This window comes from Cnephaeus nilssonii, assembly GCF_951640355.1.
Source record: "Cnephaeus nilssonii genome assembly, chromosome: X".
Classification (NCBI taxonomy): Eukaryota; Metazoa; Chordata; class Mammalia; order Chiroptera; family Vespertilionidae; genus Cnephaeus; species Cnephaeus nilssonii.
In genome coordinates, this window is record NC_137071.1 from 87,139,260 (window position 1) to 87,158,902 (window position 19,643).

At 45.0% G+C, this 19,643-nt stretch overlaps 1 protein-coding gene across 2 annotated transcripts in view; it reads left to right on the forward strand.

Annotated features, from left to right (window-relative positions):
- Positions 1 to 1,918: 1,918 nt before the first annotated feature.
- DOCK11 (dedicator of cytokinesis 11) overlaps positions 1,919 to 19,643 on the forward strand; it is a 206,553-nt gene continuing 188,828 nt past the window's right edge. For both annotated transcript variants that reach the window (XM_079765506.1, XM_079765507.1), the window contains exon 1: positions 1,919 to 2,106. In XM_079765506.1, the coding sequence (XP_079621632.1) occupies positions 2,005 to 2,106 (102 nt within the window). In that variant the 5' untranslated portion in view covers positions 1,919 to 2,004. The remainder of the gene's footprint in view (positions 2,107 to 19,643) is intronic.

Here is a 19,643-nt window from a genome sequence, read left to right on the forward strand (position 1 = left end):
GACCTGGGACAGCCTTTCCTAAGCCCTGTGGCTCTGTCCTATACCTGAAGCATATTTAGGCTTTCTTAGCCAGGAAAAAGTGTTATGGCTATTATGGAGGTAATCAACAGTGTGGGCCATGAAGGCATTCAAGGAATGGAGGGTATGAATTCATGCTGATACATCTACATTCAACAATTAACAAATTACACACACACACACACACACACACACACACACACACACACACACACACACACAGTGTGCAAAGCAAAGATTGCTGATACAATCTGCCTTTAGAGTCACAGGGTCTCCAGGACCCTCCATTTATGCATTGTCAAGACTAATATGAAGCCCTAGCTAGTTTGGTTCAGTGGATAAAGCGTCGGCCTGTGGACTGAAGGGTCCCAGGTTTGATTCTGGTCAAGGGCACATGCCTGGGTTGCTGGCTTGGTCCCTGGTGGGGGGCGTGCAGGAGGCAGCCAATCAATGATTCTCTCTCATCATAGATATTTCTATCTCTCTCTCCCTTCCTCTCTGAAATCAATAAAAAATATATATATTTAAAAAAAGACTAATATGAAGACTGCTGAAATAGGCTTGCTGCTAAGAGACTTGTTCTTTGCTAGGTTCCCAGAAACCATTAACCATGCCCTTTTTTTTTCCATAACAAAGTTCCTTATGAAGGTGTGACTTCTTGGTCTTTGAAGTTGGAAAAAGTGCCCTCTGGCAGTTGTAAGAATTCTCTTAGAAGGTCTGCATGGTTCCCCAGAAATTTATGGGCCAGTTTCAAACTCTCCACAAATGAAGTAACCAGACAGAGACTGCTAGATCAGTGGAGCCTCTCTCACTTTGCACTTGGGGAGGTTTTACGGGGTCACTAGTACTTCAGGATTCCCATTCTTATTTCTGCCTTAAGCATGTTTGTTTTACAACTAGTTAGAAAATGTCCTTTGATTCTTGGGAAACAATTGGAAGGTGAAGACGATAAGGAAAGGAGTAGGAAATGGAGCGGTGATGGCAGGGCACATGGAAAAGCTTCTAGAAACCGGTAGTCCTCCAGAGCCCAGGCAATGGCCTTCCCAATGCCACCCTCACCACACCCCTGGTGCGCAGTCACTGCTGAACTAGACAACCTGCCTTAGGCTCAGGCTTCACCACCAGCTCTCCAGCCCTGGTGGTGGTGTTGGTTAGGTCTGCCACTGCAAGTTTCCAATTCTCACCGCTCTCTAAGGAGGTGGCCTCCGAGAAGGAGGACCGATTGAGTAAGAAAAACGCCGTGGGAGGGGAGAGGATCCAGGCTAGCCAGAAAACCGCTCTCCCTCCTTCCACAGGGGTGCGACCCCTCCCCAGCGGAGCACACAATAGGCGGCCGCTCCACGTTGTTTTCAAAATCCTTGCCGCCTGCGCCCCGGAGCTTGAGGGGTGGGAAGGACGCAAAGGTCCCCAGCCCTTCGCGGGCACTGCAGCCTCTGGGGCGGCAAAGGAACTCTGGAGAAGCGCACGCCCTACCCTAGGAGACATTTTATTAACCGCCTTCTCCACTTTTCCCCCGCCCCAATACCACCACCACACACGCAAAAAAGCAGCAGCCAGACCTCCCCTCCCGGATGCGGCTGCACCATCAACAGCGTCTGCGGGCGGAGCCCGAGCGGTTGCCACTTCCCCCCTCTTCCCTCGTGACCTCGGCCCCCCTCCTCAGGTCTCTCCCCCCCCCCCCCCCCCCCCGCCACCATCCACACACCCTTTCTCCCAGACACGCCCTCCTCCTTGGGCAGGTCGCGCGTAGGGCTCGATTTTTCTAGGGGAGGGAGTGGCCGCTGCTGCCGAGGGGCTGGACGGCGAGAGAGTGCGGGAGGGAAGGAGGGGGCGGGGGGGGGGAGGAGCCGCGGGAGGGAGGGAGGGGCGGCGGGCGCCGCGCTGCTATGTGGCCGGCCGGCCTGCGGGTAAACAGGGAGCAGCAGTGGCCTCGGCCGGCCCGGCCCGGGGCATTGAGCACACCCACGGAGACCTGCACCCGTGGCCATGGCCGAAGTGCGCAAATTCACCAAGCGGCTCAGCAAGCCCGGCACGGCGGCTGAGCTTCGGCAGAGCGTGTCGGAGGCCGTACGCGGCTCGGTGGTGCTGGTGAGTGGCCGGGGCGCGGGGCGTCTGGGGGGGGGGGGCGGCGCGCTTCGGGCCGGTGCGATGGCGTGGTTTCCGCGTGCCGGGGCTGGGACCCAGAAGGCGCTCCGGGCGGCTCCCCCTGCTCCCGCGCTCTCCGCCTCTGGTTCTGTAAGTTTGCGCACCGGCCGCCGCTCGCCAGGGTCGGAGTCCTGGGCGCCCGCTGACAGCTCCGCGGCTGCAGTGCGCGGCGAGGGCGTGTGCCCGGCTGGACTCTGGCGGGCCATCGGGGGCTCGGAACCTGGGTCCGGGCCCGGGGTGTGAGCTGGGGAGCGGACCCCTCGCTGTCCTAGCCCCGCCACAAAGAACCGGGAATCAGGCGCTACGAGATCCCGATTCCCGCCAGCCGGCACCTGAGGCAGCCTAGGCTGTAGGATGCGTTTAAGGGTTTGCACTTAACACAGTAGCGCGCGCGCGCGCACACACACACACACACACACACACACACTCACACACACAGCGTGAATACAAAAAAAAAAAAAAAAAAAAAAAGAACCCCACCCAAAACGCCCCGAGCGTCCCAGCTCTGGCGGGCGATGAGAACAGAGGAAGCAGAGCGACTTCCTCCTGCTACTGGGGAGAAAGAGGGTGGTGTGATGGGTGTTGAAGGGGTGCTTCTGCCGCTGCAGCTGTAGAGAGTGGGGATTGGAAACAACGGGGTTCCAGGGCTGGTGGGCGCGGGTCGGCCGCTTCGGGGCGAGGTGTCCCCTGGGACCCAGGAGATGGGGGGGGGGGGACTGTGAGGATTTGGGGTTTGGGGGAAGATGGGGAGCTTAACAGCTTTTCCTTGTAATTTTTCAGTTCTGGTGTGGAGAAGCTGGGGTAAGAGCCCCACCGCTTAGGCCTGGGGGGATGGGGATTTGAAAGCGCGCTGATCCCCTGGGAACCTCCTATCACATCCTCAGCCTCATCCGGATTGTCTGACTCTGGAGAAAGATCATGGGTACTAACGGGCACTTGCTGCTCCTCCTGTTTTCTAGACACTCGTTGCTAATTTCCTGGACTGGGGAGCAAGCCCTAAATAAGCAATCAGACTGGTTAACGAGCGTTTTTGTTACTTTGGCTTTGTTTGTTTGTTGTTCTATTTCCTCTCCACTCTCTCTACCTTACAGCGTATCATATGCTGTATTTAAATTTCATCATTAAGAGTGGGCTCTTTTTGTTAAAACAACTTATCATCGAAAGGGAACTTCACAGCTTTTCCTTGTAATTTTTCTGTTGATCTTGTAGAATCAGCGATAAAACCAACATTAAAGGGAGGCCAGGGGGCTGATCTCAACAGTGGAGAAAGTTGACATTAGTGGGAGTTCTGGAGGAGGATCAAAGGTAAAATATGTACCTTTGAGATAATGATCTGATCCCTAATAGCTACAACTGTGCAAAGCCAAGTGACTTTAAAGAAATCTCTCTATCTGGCCGAACCCTTGGAAGTTTAATCCTGGTGTTTAGCAGAGCAAAACCCAGATCTTTAATGTTTTTTAAATGGACTTGGCTTATTGTATGTCTCACTGATTTTAGAATGAGGTCCTGTTGGGTCAGATTAGAACCTAGATTGTCATCAGCCAGTTAAGAGAGGAAGGCAAGCTGTGTGCAGGGCATTTCTACCAGGGCTCTCCCGTAATTGTTAACAAGTGATTCAATCTGTCTAGTACAAGAAATGCTTCCCTAAATTCAGGAAGAAAGAAAACCTTGCTTGAGCAGGGGTGGCTGGCTTAGCACATCACGTGAAGGGAGCCTGTGAAGTGGACACATGGTCTCAAGAGAATAAATGGGACTCAGCAAACCTCCACTGGGATTTGACCAGCATTTGACCTGCCACCCTCAGCAGCAAAAAGTTAACCTTAGCATTCTTGCTCAGATTTTTAAAAGAGTTTTGTGTAGCACAGGTGCAGTTGGCTCTTCTTAACCATTGACTCTGTGGCAAAGCTGGAAAAACTGTTAGTGGGAGGAGAGTCTTCTGGAGACAGTGCCTGCGTAGCTTATTGGAACGGAGGCCATAGATTTTTACCAGGCAAGGCACAGGAATAATATTTATTACTACTCTGGTGTGTGATCCACATTGAGATTTGGGCGGTGGGGGAGAACAGATTCTATGAATCTCAATCAACCAATATCTATCGAACCTCTACTGTGTGCAAGACACAATGCCTGATGCCCTATAATTATAAGTGAACGTGGATGAATTTTTCTCCGTTTATTTTTATTAGTTCCAACTGGGGTTGGATCTTTCTGTGTGCATGTGTTTGTCAAAAGAACACCCAGAATATGCATACAAGTCAATTTTAGGTTATTCATAGCAACTTAGTGAATGCAGTTTTCAAGCAGTCCAGTCAGTTAAGAAATAAGGAAACGGTCTTAAATAGAGTGTACTCTCCTAAATGGCTCTCTTTCTTGGCCCCTGCTTTTCTGACAGAGCTGGTGACTAAAGTTAGCAAAGTCACGGTGGCCGGAGAGCCAGTGGACCACAGTGCAGCTGTCTCCATAACTTCTGGTTCTTTTCCGATATAAGCCCTAAAGTGTTTATTAGGGATATCTGAAGTTGGACGTACACTTGCTACTGTAAACCCATGGCACTCCTGTTATTAGGACTTCAGTATGGAGTCATTCTCACAGCAGTTCAAGCTTTCCTCTGGTGTATTTCTCTAGAACTTTGAAAACCCACCAAGCGGAACAAATATACAGTGCTTCCTGTTTAGGTGGTGTTTTATTTATTTATTTATTTATTTTTACAATCATACCCTTGTAGGTATGTTGCTAACATTCCGTTTTGCTCACTGTTTGAAAAATTCAGAAGGCATGGGCTATATAGAGCATGTAGTCATGTATTCAGACCTTCATTCAGTTATTAGTACTTCCACGAATCTATTATCTGTATAATGAAGTACACAGAGAGACACTGTTTCGTTGCTCCATTTTCCTGTAAGTTTAGCATTTTTATGAAGGCCAGTTTTAACCTAGGGAAATGGGTAATTACAGAATTGAACATTGGCAGAGATTTCTCAAGGGAGGCTTGGGAAGAATATTATAACTTGAGAATGTATGTGATTAACTGAGCAGTGTTTACATATATACATGTTTTCAATGCAGACTTTTTAACGCTGTTTTTGTTATCATTCAGGATATAGCTATTTGTATCTGGGGAACAAAGGCATTTGATAAACCTGTTGTATTCTGGCTCCTTAAGAGAAGTCATTGTGCCTGGGAAAGTTACCTACTGGGTGTTTAAATACTGTTTGCTTGCTGCTGCTGAATTTACCCTCAATTCTTTGTGTGCCAGAGGATCAGGAAAGAGTTGCTAGATATTACGGGTTGTAGCCCCTTGAGGCAGGGTAATGCGTGCAATATCCCCTGGCTAGCATCAGCCAGATTTCATATAATAACTCCAGTAGAGAAAAGCTCCCCCAAAGCTGAGAATGACTGAAAAGATTCTGTAGCTGCTGACTCCCCCCACCTGGCACACACTACCTTTGCATGGAATGTTTGTTAGGTTGGAATTTAGGGAAGGCCTGAAAAGGACTTGGGGAGCTCCTCTGCTCCATCATCCCCAGGGGAATTTGCTGAAAGTACTTAATATAGGACAAAACAACTGACACTTGGGGAATAAAGCCAATTTCAGTGGGCCTCTTGGCCACGCGTTACCAATTCAGAGACTTAGCCTGGACCTGAATGAACTGAGAGTTAGGAAAGTTACCCTCACTGTTGGCTCCTAAATATGGCTCCTCACCACGCCTGTGGGCTTTTCCAGGTTAGGAGAGCCTGGGGCAAGTCACTCCTGGAGGATCTTTCCAAAAGCCCAGGGCAGAGTTTACTGTGAAACCAGAGAGGCCTCCTCACTCAACCCTCTTTGAAGCAATAAATGGTAGAATTTGTTTTTTAAGATGAACATGTTAAATTCTCCAGATTGATTCTTTTTCTATTCTAATCTTCAGTAAGCCTTCTTTGTGAAACATTTATTGTTTCATTACATAATGCATGTGTGTTGTAGAAGAGTTAGAAAACCAGAAAAGAATAACCATCAGCATCTCATCACTCAGGGAACTCAATATTCTAACATATGTATACATGTCTGTCTCCTCTGTGTGTGTGTATGAAAAAATGGATTGGATAAGTATATAATATAAACTTTAAAATACTTTTTTTCACTTACCAATATCTTCTGAATATTTCTTTTTTTAAAAAATATATTTTATTATTTTTTTACAGAGAGGAAGGGAGAGGGATAGAGAGTTAGAAACATCGATGAGAGAGAAACATCGACCAGCTGCCTCCTGCACACTCCCCACTGGGGATGTGCCCACAACCAAGGTACATGCCCTTGACCGGAATCGAACCTGGGACCCTTGAGTCCGCAGGCTGATGCTCTATCCACAGAGCCAAACTGGTTAGGGCTGAATATTTCTTTACACCAATAAACATAGCTCTACATAATCATGTTTAATGACTGCAAAACTTCTACTATGGGTGTACAATAGGTAATCATCCTTTATTGTTTGGTATTTTGATAATTCCTAATTTTGTGGGATTATAAACCTGAGCTGTCCAGTACAGTAACTACTAGCCACATTTAAATTTAAATTAATTTAAAAAATAAAAATTCACTCCTAAATTGTACTTGCCACAGTTCAAGTGCTCAGTTGCCACATGCATGTGGCTAGTGGCCACCACGTAGGATGGCACAGACAGAGAACATTCCCATCACTATAGAAAGTTCCTTTGGACAGCACTGGTATAAACATTAATTGAATGAACGTCTTTGAGCAGGCATTGTCAAACTTGTTAGATTGTCCCTTTCAAATAAACTTCTAGCATTGGCATTGCTTGTGCAGACATTAGACACATTTTTAGTGTTAAAAATTCCTCTAAACACACTCTTAAATTGCTCTACAGTAAGTTGTTGCTATTTACTCTTTTCACCACCAGAATGAATATGTGTTCATTTCCCCTCTCCCAAGCCAACACTGGTTATCAATATTTTTTAATCTGTGTAATCTGATAGGAGATAAATGGTACATAACAGTTCTAATTTGCATTTCTTTGAGAACTCTTGAACAGTTTTTTGTATGTTGATTAGCCATTTGTATTTCTCATTTTGAGGATTTGAATCTTACAGACATATTTCCTTGTTTGTAATTCTTGCAAAAAACGGTCTCCACCCCCAAGATTCTGTTTGGTTTGGGGTGGGACCAGGCATCTGTGTTTTTAAAAACTGGTGAGTCTGATGTGCACAGAAATGGTGTTGTGGCCCATTGCCCACTCAAGGCAGGAATGTCCCTTATGTGCATCCCTGACAGAATTATTGTTTGGCTTCTCCTTAAACACTCCCTGCCTTTTAGAGGGCTATGTTAGAAAAGGTTCTTGAGCTGAAACTTAGTCTGAAGTTCCATCATGGGCTAGGCCTAGCTCTGCTGTTTGCAACTACGCAGAATATATTTGCTTCCTCTTTTACATGACAACCCTTTAAATATTTGGAGGCAGCCACCATGTCATATTTATTTATTTATTTTTTTAAATTCACCCGAGGATATTTTTTCTATTGATTTTTTTTTTTTTAGAGAGAGTGGGAGGGAGGAAGAGAGGGGGAGAGAGAGACACATCAAATGGCTCTCTCTCACTGGTGTCCCAACTGGGGCCAACAGGGGCCTGGGGCCATCCTGGGCTGGGGATTGAACCTGCAACCAAGGTACATGCCCTTGGCTGAGACTCGAACCCAAGACCTGCTGGTCAGCAGGCCAGTGCTCTAACCACTGAGCAAACTGGCCAAGGCTACCATGTCATTTGTAAATTCACTCTTTAAAAAGCCAAAGAGCCTTCATTTATTTCCTTTATTCCACACATTACTTGGTTTCAAGATTCTTTACCATCCTGGTCATCCTGTTTGGGTTCTTTTCCAAGGTCTCAGTGTCCTACTTAAAACGTGGGAGAAGGAACACAGGCCCAAGAGTCAGACCTGGGCTTGAATCTGACCTGTCACTTGCTTGCATTGTGAACTGAAGCAAATAACCAGATCTCATTTTCCTCATCTGTGAAATGGGGATATATAGGTGTACTACCTATGGAGTTCTTGTGAGGATTAATGTATGCAAAGTGTCTGATGTATAAGTAAAGCATAAAGGTTAAAAAAGAGATCTGGTGGGGGAGAAATGTATTCTGGAAGGGGGGAAGGGGACAATATTTCCTACGCATTCTAGATATGAGTCATGAAGTCAGAAACTGTGTATCCATCTCTGTTCCCAGTGCCTCACTCACCCCCACCCCCTGCCTGGAATGCAGTAGGTACTCAGTGGAAAATGCACTGGCAACAATATGTAAGATGGACCGGATGTTGGGTGTCTGGAGGCCAGGTAACTAGTTAAAATATGTAGTTCCAGAGAGAGATATAACAAAGGCTTTAACTGAGGTAGTGAGAATGGAGATAAGGGGAAAAGTGTAAGAGGTATTTCAGTGATAAAATCAACAGGATTTGGTAACTCTTGAAGGGGGAGTAAGAGGAGGAGGAAGAAGTGGGAGGAAGAGAGAGGGAAGGGAGGAGGTGGAGTCAAGATGACTTTGAGGTTTCTCAGCTTTGGTGAACTGGAGGAAAAGCATGTTTGGTGCTAGGGGAAGGGAAAAGAAAGTGAGCCACCTCAACTTGAGAGTGTTGTCAGCACAAAGCCAGGTTTCATCTAAGCGAGGTGGTGGAGAGAACATTCCAGGCTGAGCAGTGTAGCGATGTGTTTGGCCAAAGACCAAGGTTCATGAGGGCAGAGAAGTGTTTCAAGTGGGATCAGGAAGGGGAGGAAGAGCCAGGGCTGAGGACAGAGATGAGATTGTGAGATTAGCTGAGTGAAGAGGTTTGCACCACTGAGGGTGGTTAGGGAAATGGGAGGCAGGCAGGGTGTGTAGGCTAGCCCCATATTTCCAGTAAGATCAGTGATGGTAAATTAGGTCACACTCCTGGGGCAGCTCCTCCAACAGGGTTTGAGCAATGTTGATGAGGGGCTGACTAGTCTCTTCCCCCAGGTACCTGAAAAAGCTGAATAGGATGTTTCCTGAGCTCAAGGGACTCGCAGGCTAAGAAGGGAGATTAGATGCATGCAAAGAACAGAGAAGATAGAAAGAAGCACAGTAGGAGGCTAGTGGTTCTGTCTTCTACTTTGTTACAACATCTCTGCCACTGCCCCTCAAGCTCTTTTATTGTGATCCTTAATGTTTTTCTGTGTTCAGTAGGCCTTTGCTAAGGAACAGTGTTAATCTCTATGGCATTTCCCACATTTATTTGACTACAGTTGCCTTTTTAAAAATGGGAATGGGCCCTAACCGCTTTGGCTCAGTAGATAGAACATCCGCCCTTGGACTGAAAGGTCCCGGGTTCTACTCTGGTCAAGGGCATGTACCTTCCTTGGGGGCTCGATCCCCAGTAGGAGGTGTGCAGGAGGCAGGTGGTGATGTTTCTCTCTCGTCAGTGTTTCTAATTCTATCCCTATCCCTTCCTCTCTGTAAAATCAATAAAATATACTTTTTAAAATGGGAATAGGCCTGACCAGTGTGGTTTGGTGGTTGAGCATCGACCTATGAACCAGGAGGTCACGGTTGGATTCTGGTCTGGGCACATGCCAGAGTTGAGGGCTCCATCCCCTGTAGGGGGCATGCAGGAGGCAGCCGGCCAATGATTCTCTCTCATCACTGATGTTTCTATCTCTCCCTCTCTCTTCCTCTCTGAAATCAATAAAAATATATATTTAAAAAAGAATAAAATAAAAATAGTAATGGGGAAAGTAAATGGTAGGTCTAACACTCTGAGAAATTCACATATAGTGTACGTGTGTAAGTCACCTTGGCATTTCTTTACTTGACCTCCGTGGACTGTACAAAGGGCTTATTTACTACCTTCTCAAATCCCCAGGAGTTTGTTGGAATTAAGAGGACTCATTTGTTCACGTACCTGGTTTTGCTGTCTTCTGAGATACAGAATTGTCAGTAAGGCATATTGAAAAATTAGTTAAAAAAAAACCCAACAAAACAAAACAAAACCAGAGGGTAAGGCCAGAAACCACAGGAGGAAAAAGTAGCTAGAGCAGTTTCTTTTTTTCTGTAAATGCTAACGGTAATTTTATGATACATATTTCTCTCGGATTTATCTCTTGTTTTCCGTTAGCATTTGTCAGGAGTGCAGAGGAGTTCCTGGGTAACATTGGCCTGAAGTTTATATCAACCTAGAGCCAGATGCCTTGTTGTTTCTTGCAGGTCCCCAACCTGGAGACTCCCAGAGCATTAAGCTGGGCAAAGGGACAGTCTTATTTGGCTGGAATTTGCCTGGAAGTTTGTGCTTGTCAGAGCAGAGGGGTTCAGAGTGGGCTCTGGAAGCACACAGCCCAGGTTCAAAGTTCAACTTATGTATTTACTGGCTTGTGACCTGGGGTCAGTTATATTCCTGTACCTTGATAACTCTCTTGTGAGAGTTGTTGCATGTGAAGCACTTAGAGCAGGACTTGACACATGGAAAGCACTGAAATGACTATTGGCTCTCATTATTATTCCCAGGCTTTATGGTGGGCAAGAGAAGTATTTTGTGTGTTATAAGCAAACAGACAAAAGTAAGCTGGCAGAAGGGAAACAGGTATCCTTGCTTTTAAATTTTATTTCCTTGCTCCAAATCATGCCCAAAAGGGTGAGCTACATGGCTGAGCCAGGAATCATACTTTTCCTGGAGAAAGAAGCTTGCAGACCCCTCCATCTCCATTACGTTCTTGGTAATAACCATTTCCTGTCAGACTTGGTCATATTGAAGAGCCCAGGGGATGTGACTAGGGCTCTGGGTCTTTGGCAGTTCTTGCATTTAGACTAGTCTGATGTGGGAAGGCTGCTCCTCTACTAGTGAGAAACAACACCCAGTCCTGTGCCCAGGGAGAAGGTCCTCCAGTCTGGGGAACTTGTGTGAATGACCTCTGGCAGGAGCAGTCACCTTTATGACAGTCTAATCAGTGTGGTTTAAGCAGAGGGTGGCTAGAGAAGAGTTAGGCTCTGTATGGGAAAATGGAACTTCAATGCTCTTTCCTTTCCTTCTCAATTTTATTGACATCTCTTTCACTCCTTCGTCTTTACTTTCAAAAATCATGTGAATATTGAAATTCAAATGCCTTTTTAAAGCTCTATTTTGGAAATAGGTATTTTTAGGGAAAAACCTTTTAAAGCTTTAAGGTCTCATAAGAAATCAATGTACTTTTATATTTGGCTATTCTGGTTTTGTGGTAGCAGGATAAGTTCTCTTAGGGATAGCGTGGACAGGTTTCCAGCATAGTCAGTAAATGCAGAAAGTATGCCAGCTGTTCCAGTGACATGTAGTTTACCCATTGTCTCTGTGTACAACCTCACACGATCACGCCTAAATTTGCTATTAATGATTTCCTGCAATTCTTCTCCACCTTATTTTTATTACCCATTGAGTTTATTGCTCACAGGAAGCTGTATTTTTGCCTTTCCTGACAGCGTATGTCAGATTGTGTATGTTTAAGCTGCTTTGTAACGTTTGAAGATATTCTGGTACTTCAGCTTTCCCATCATGTTGCTTTCCCTGATGACTGAAACATTTTACTGGGTGAGATTTAACTAAGAAGTCAAGTGTTTTTCCAAGCCCCTGGGACAGAGCATCTTTATTTGAAGTGTTTCAGTGAAATGTGTCAGGAGACTGGGGATGCCTTTGTAGGAAATGGTTTTTTTTCCTTTAAATATGTTTTTATTGATTTTTAGAGAGAGAAGAAAGGAGAGGGATAGAGAGATAGAAACATCGCTGAGAGAGAAACATCATCGATCAGCTGCTTCCTGCATGCCCTGCCACTGGGGATCGAGCCTGAAACCTGGCTATTTGTCCTGCCCAGGAATCGAACCAGTGACCTCCTGGCTCATGGGCCTATGCTCAACCACTGAGCCACATCAGCCGGGCAGAAATATTTTTAAGATGATGACAAGAGCCTGTATTTTTAGCCCCCAACTTAGGAAGCATTAAAAATGCTGTTATGTTTGTGGTCTTGCATGTTCTTACAGGTCACGATTAAATACATACTGCATTATTGTCACCTCTCTTCTCTAAGTGGGGAAACAGAGGCATGGTTTCAAGTGAGGCAGGCTGTAGGTCATCCATATTTACTAAATGCCAGAACGGGTAATGAACTCCAGGTGTCTTGGTTCCTTTGGAGTAATTAGGTAAAGTAGTACTAGCTCCTGGACCAGATTCCACAGTAAGTCAGGTGGAGGAAGCTCTTTTTTAAAAAATATATATTTTATTGATTTTTTACAGAGAGGAAGAGAGAGGGATAGAGAGTTAGAAACATCGATCAGCTGCCTCTTGCACACTCCCTACTGGGGATGTGCCCGCAACCAAGGTACATGCCCTTGACCGGAATCGAACCCGGGACCCTTGAGTCCGCAGGCCGACGCTCTATCCACTGAGCCAAACCGGTTTCAGCAGGAAGCTCTTTTTATATGGCTTTTGTGATTGTCTCTTTCTATTGGGAAATAGTGTTTATTTCTGAACAAGCTTAGGTCTTTTAGTGGGAAAGTAGGTGAGGCAAAAAAAAAAAAAAAAGGAGGGGTGGGGTTGTTATTGAGAAATGTGAGTATGATCAGTATAGATTTGTCCTTGCCAAAATAAGCCTAAGGATTTTGAGAACTGTTTGCAATTAGCGTTCTTCCTTTCTTTACTATTTGAATAACTGTATGGAAAAAAGGCTACAGACACTGGCCCTGCAGAGGTCCCTGGGATCATTTTCATGGAATTGTTTTTATGATTTTTTTTCAAGTGGGTTAGTGCTGTCCAAAAATAACAACATATATATTTTTCTCCATGCCTTTTATGTTAGTTTAGTCTTCCCACTTGAGAAACTGCCAGCTTTATGCCTTACAGGACCTGTTGTCAGTGTCCATGGTGGGCGGGGAAAAGTGCTGTTGGCATAACCAATTTATTTTCATAGGTTACCAAGTTCCTAATGCTTTGCGGCATTAAATGGTTTCCCAGAGATCTGCAGGAGGGAATACCACCTTCCAAGGTGCCTAATTTACCACCAAGAAATAACAAGTTCATCAGGGCTCTGAATCAACTATTGCAAATATTGAACAAAATCGTTATTTAAAAGCTCACAGGGGCCAATAGGGCTCCTTCTGCCCAGCAAAGTGTTTACACCATGCTCTATTGCTTGTGGGGCAAAGAATGCTCTCTCTGCTAACCTGCCCCTGAGGGATAACTGCTCCTTCACTACTAGTGACCAAAATGACTGCTTGCAGAGGAACTTGGCCTCTGTCTGCCCCTTTCAAACAAAATGGTCTGGCAGAATTCTCACCGGAAGAGCCAGAGGAGAATTCCATAAGATGCTTGCTTCAGTAATTGAAGCCCAGCTCCATCTCCCTCCTCCTTCCCTCCTATCTCTGCACATAGCGGGAGCTACTCTGATGTCATGTCCAGAGCTGGCTCAGCACTGCACCAGGTCCAGAGACCAGCCAGGGTCTATGCAGGAGACATCAGAGGGCTCTCACATTCAGAGCCCAGACTCTGGGCCTCAAGTCCTATAGGCCACTGGTTCTGTTCTGTCTTTAAAATCTATTTCCAGTCACTGGGTTTTATCTTCTTCCTTGTCCCCTTGTGTCACCATCCCAGTCACCGTGTCCTTATCTTGAGCCCCTACCCTGTATCGAACCCTATGCCTTGGTTTTCCAGCCAGTTGCCCAGTTCTTCTAGGAGTGTGGTCTGTTCTTGCTGCTGGTCTTGAGCAGAGCTGTCCTGTCCTCACTATAACCTTATAATTGCTTGAGGTCAGCATGGTGGGATGGGGGACTGAAGAGGTGTCTACTTAGAGAACTCAGAGGAGACAAAGTGTCCGAGATGATGAGTTCTAGCCAATGGCACTGCTGAGGGTTGGACTAGGTCAGTGGTTGGCAAACTCATTAGTCAACAGAGCCAAATATCAACAGTACAACGATTGAAATTTCTTTTGAGAGCCAAATTTTTTCAACTTAAACTTCTTCTAACGCCACTTCTTCAAAATAGACTCGCCCAGGCCGTGGTATTTTGTGGAAGAGCCACACTCAAGGGGCCCAAGAGCCGCATGTGGCTCGCGAGCTGCAGTTTGCCGACCACAGGACTAGGTGCATGGCCTATTATTATCCTGTGGCTGCTGTAACAAATTGTCACAAACTTAGTGTTTCAAAACAACCCAACTTTATTATCTCACAGTGCTGGACGTCAGAAGTCCGAAGTGGGTTTCACTGGGCTAACACCAAGGTGTCCGCAAGGCCTCACTCCCTCCAGAAGCTCTAGGGGACAATCTGTTCCCTTGCCTTTTCCAGCTTCCAGAGGCTGCCTGCACTCCTTGGCTCATAGTCCCTTCCTCTACCTTCAAGCCAGCAGTGGCTGGTCCAGTCCTCTTCACATTGCATCATACTGACACTGCTGCTGCCATCACATCTCCTTCTCTGATTCTGACTCTTCTGCCTCTCCCTCACTTGGAAGGACCCTTATGATTACATTGGTCCTATCTGGATAATCCTTGATAATCTCCCCATCTCAAATTTCTTAACTCAGTCATATCTGCCAAGTTTCCTTTGCCATGTAATATAACATAGTCACAGGTTCCAGGGATTAAGATGTGGATATCTTTGGGAAACCATTATTCTGCCTACTCCTCAGGCATTGCTGTAGGTTGAGGAATGGCAGAATCCTGGGATCAGGTGGGTTCCAAACGTGAATACTGACATGGTGGGGGAGGGATGGGGATCCAATAGACTGGCAAATTTAGCCAGATGCAGAAGCCTTCACAGAATAACAAAGGTGCATAATCACTTTTGAGAATTTTGGCTGAAAGAAAGCGATACAGGTTTGCAATCTGCAGTTTCAATTTGGATTAAAAAAAAAATTCTTCATAATTAAAAATTTTTATCCCACACAAACTCCCTCAGTCTGTAGTTCTTGTAAGTGGGCACTGCTTTCAGACTTGAGGTGTTTCAGGATACAAGCTGGCCAGACACTTAGCAGGCACTTAGCCAGGTCAGGCCTATGGAATTTTCCAGCCTCAGTTAAAGAATAAAGAGGTGTGTGTGTGTGTGTGTGTGTGTGTGTGTGTGTGCGCGCGCGCGTGCGTGCGTGTGTGTGTGTGTGTGTGTGTGTGTGTGTTTAAAAGAAAGGTATGGTTTTACATCACAGAATATTTCTTTGGCTGATAAGCCCCAAGACATCGCTCATGCGTCCCGTGTGAGAGGCACTTCAACCATCCTGAAGGTCAAGTTAGACTGTACTTGGCCCTCCTGCATTCCCAAGGTAACCGCAGGACCCTTTCTCAGAAATGGGTTTCTAAAACACATGATTAGAGAAGCAGAGAGGACTGGAAAATCTCATATTCCTTCTGGCTTCATGATTTCAATTGAGATAGAAATTGAAACTTCCTCTCTTCATCAAATCCAGTCACTGCCATTTTAGAGTCAGGCACCACAAAAGCTTCCTGGCTGATCGCATTTTCACCAGCCCTCCTTACACTGGTTAGTAAAATATCCATGTCTATGATGAGCTGATGGCAGAGAGCCTTATTGCCTCAAAAAAGTACTCTATCAGATGTGGATTGCATTTTCTATTTTTACATCAATTCTAATTGACCATGGCTATATTTCTCAGAGGCCTAGCCTAGCCTTTTTTTTTTTTTTTAAGACCCTTGGATAACTGACCTGGCTGTGACGGACTGAAAATCATTATGTAAAAAGTTAGGAAACCCCCACATTTTATTTCAAAACTAGAGGCCCGATGCATGAAATTTGTGCAAGGAGCTTGGCCCTCGCAGCCGTGGCTTCCTCTGGAAGGTCGTTCGGCTGTCTGGTCTAATTAGCATATTATGCTTTTATTATTATAGATATGTATAAAATATACATTAACCGCTCACTTTCTCCTGTCCATTATCCCTTTTTTCTACCTCAATAGGAAAACAGTTTCAATTCTCTTTATAAGTCAAAAAATTCAGATGTTTTCACTATAATTATCTTAAAATTTTTTCTAATGTATTTATATACTACTAATCTCTACTATTTCCAAAACATGAAAGGGTATTTATTAATTGTAGTCCTATTTAAGTCTTCTTTAGAAACTGGTGTTCATTTTCTTCAAATTATAGGCCCTTCAACCTGACTTATTATATTTTATTTCGTATTCTTTTACTGATTTACTACTTTTCTGTTGGAGATTTTTGCTTTTTAATTTTTTATTTTTTGAGAGAGAGAGAGAGAGAGAGAGAGAGAGAGAGAGAGAGAGAGAGAGAGAGAAAGAAACATGGATTTGTTGTCCCATTTACTTATGCATTCATTGGTTGATGTGCCCTGACCAGGGATTGAACCAGCAACCTTGATGGATAGGGATGATGCTCTAACCAACTGAGCTACTGGGTCAGGGCAAGGGAATTTTTGCTTTATTACTGGTTCTCATCTGACCTTCATGGCTTATGGGGGGTTATATATGCATTCAGTCAATGAGCTTTGTGACAGATTTGATGACTTAGAACTTGAACATCTGGGGCTGTGGTGTATACCAGAAGGAACTAGAAATAGAAAGCAAGTGTGTTGTTAGAGAGTGAGCTAAAGAGAGAGAAAGGCATGCTGAGCTGTGGGAGAGAGCCTTAGCCGAAGCAAAAGATAGATACTCTTTGGTTCATGCTCAAATCCCAAGGGAAATGCTTTTAGAACTGTTGCTTGAATTGAAAAGAAGCACAGAATCTATTTCCACTGATTTCTTTTTAATGGATTAAATCCACTTAGGGCAGGATTGCAGAGGGGGTCGGGGAAGGGAAGGCAAGACAAGGACTTAATTTGAGGAAACTAAAAGATAAAAAACGTTAAGACGGAAGGAAGAGGTTTCCCCCCCCCCCCCCATTGCAATAGATCAAGAGACCAGAGATTAAAATATTAACAATATTTAATGAGGGTAGCAGTATATTTTTAGATTCAGACAGGAAGAAATCAACCCTTTAGAAATTCTACTAGGTAAATGGAACTGTTAGGACAAGGGTCTCAAGGTCTGGGCATTTCTAAATGTTATTTCTTGCTAAACATTAAAATATAGAATAACGCTCTGGCCGGTTTGGCTCAGTGGATAGAGTGTCGGCCTGCGAACTGAAAGGTCCCAGGTTCGATTCCGGTCAAGGGCACATGCCCGGGTTGTGGGCTCCATCCCCAGTGGGGGGCTTGCGGGAGGCAGCCAATCAATGATTCTCTCTCATCATTGATGTTTCTATCTCTCTCTTCCTCTTCTTTCTTCTCTGAAATCAATAAAAATATATTTTTAAAAATACAGCATAGCATAGTATTTTGTAGATGCAGTTGTAAACAGATGAACTGACAGGAATACAAAGGGATGAAGTAGTGAACTGCAAATAATAAATCAACACGTAATTGACCAAATAGCATATATAAGCAATGGCTAAGCCTTCCTTGAGGAAGGCAGAACTTTAGGTAAGAATTCCTTGTCTCTTTTCCTTGCTGCAAGTAAAATAACACTACCTTGCAACAACCACCTCTTGTTTTGAATAGAGTGTCCCAAGCAGCGAACCCCTAAGGGGTGACTAGACACTTATTCAGGGGATAGAGACAGTGCACACTGTCAACTTGCATAATTCAAGACCCTAAAACAGTTAAGGAACATAGAGAATACTTGTATTTCCCCACTGATTATGATAGTTGGAACACAATTCTCCAATTTAGATGAAGGACAGAGACTTGTAACCACCAGAAACCTATAAAGGACAGATTTCTTTTGAGGATTCTAGGGTGGGGGGAACTCATGTGCCAGGTTGGCCTACCCTCACTTCCTTTTATCCTCAAGTAGAAGGGGGCTACAGCTCACAATTATTACCAGACCCATATCTCTCAAGGCAGCAAACCCTGCTAGACAGGAAAGGGAGCATTGAAGGGTGTCCCTCTGAGCCCTTGAGATTTCCTCTGAGAGTGGCCCTCACTGGGACTGGCTTCCTCTTACTATATCCTCTCCCTACCAAGTTGCTTTTTTCCTCTTTCTACCTTCTACTATCCCCTACTGTTATCCCCTCATCTGCTGCTCCTACTGTTCACCTCTCTACACTGTCACTCACCTTCCAAGATAATCTGTATACCTGGCTCCCTGGTCCAACTCCACTGCCATAAGCTCTCCCATAGCCAGCCCCTTTGCTTTCCCTTCCACCATGCTCATTCCATTGTGGACACATTTCCATTCCCCCCTTCTCATCTTTTTCTCACCTTTTCCTTCCCTTTCTCCTCAGTGTTTGCTCAAAAAGTGTTCTCCAAGGGACAGGACTATTACTGTGTTTATTTTTCTTTAGCCAAAGATGGAAAATTCCAAAGGCCTGAGCAAGTGATGGCTGGTTGCCTTTTCTGGAAATTCAATGACCTGGATGGTAAGGGAATGTTGTGGAGCTACACATCTGGCAAGGTTATTCCCTAAAATGTCCTGGCTTTGGATTTAGTTCTAACTAAAAGAAGTGGAGGTTCTGTTCTGTGAAATTATGGCGTAAGAATGAAGAGTTTAAGAAATGATATAATTACAACTACAGAGCCCAGTTTATGTCACTTTGTGTGTTTTTTCTGCTCGATTTAATTGGGAAAAAGAAGGGCCTTTGGCTTAGTAGAGCTTTCAAAAGTAAAACCTTCCAAGTAAGAGACAGATGAAGTTCCAGTGGCCCAACTGAATGGAGGATTTTGCTTTGTTTGGGTAATTATTTGCCAGAAGCCATGCCCAGGTCAGAGCAACCAAGTACATTTCAGAGTTGGTCTGTCTTCTGCAGAGGGCGGGGTGGGGGGAGTGTGTGTCTGTGTGTGTGGTGGGGGGGACGGGGGCAGGAGCATCTTCCCAGTTGACACCAGGTGGAATTGAGTAGGTCTGTTTCACTACTATACCCCCCTTCCCTAGAGAAATAATTTAGGCAGGATTTGTTCACATATCCCCAGGGTTTTGTTTGTTTGTTTGTTTGTTTGTTTTGTGTGTGTGTGTGCGTGTGTTTGGTGTTTTGTTTTGTTTTGTTTTGTGTTTTGACAAATCAGGGTGGACCATTTTAACAGTAAGCAGATATGTTATTGTCTTTCTAGCTAGTAACTGACCATCATTCTGTTGCCTCTCAAGAGAGGATGAGGGAAAATACCCACATTCCTAAACCCATCAGGAAGGCCCTGTCCACCTTTGAATTCTCTTCCATCACATTCCTTCCTGTATTCTAGCCATGCCATGGCTGTGGATAAAAAGGGGCCACATGCTAAACCTGACAAGCTCAGGGAAGGACTGTGAGGCAGCCTTACAAACTCAGAGACCTAAAGTAACCACATAAGGATGGTCTGAAAGTAAACCTTTCAAGCTAAATGCAGGTCATGGTGGGTAGTCATGTCCTAGGCTAGAATCTTCTTTGACCAAAGTCAATCTTTATCTTAACTGATCCTGTCTATTGTCTTTTGCATCTAAGATAACATACCTTTGGAATGTCAAGGTAACTTCCCTTTTTTGACCCCAACAACCA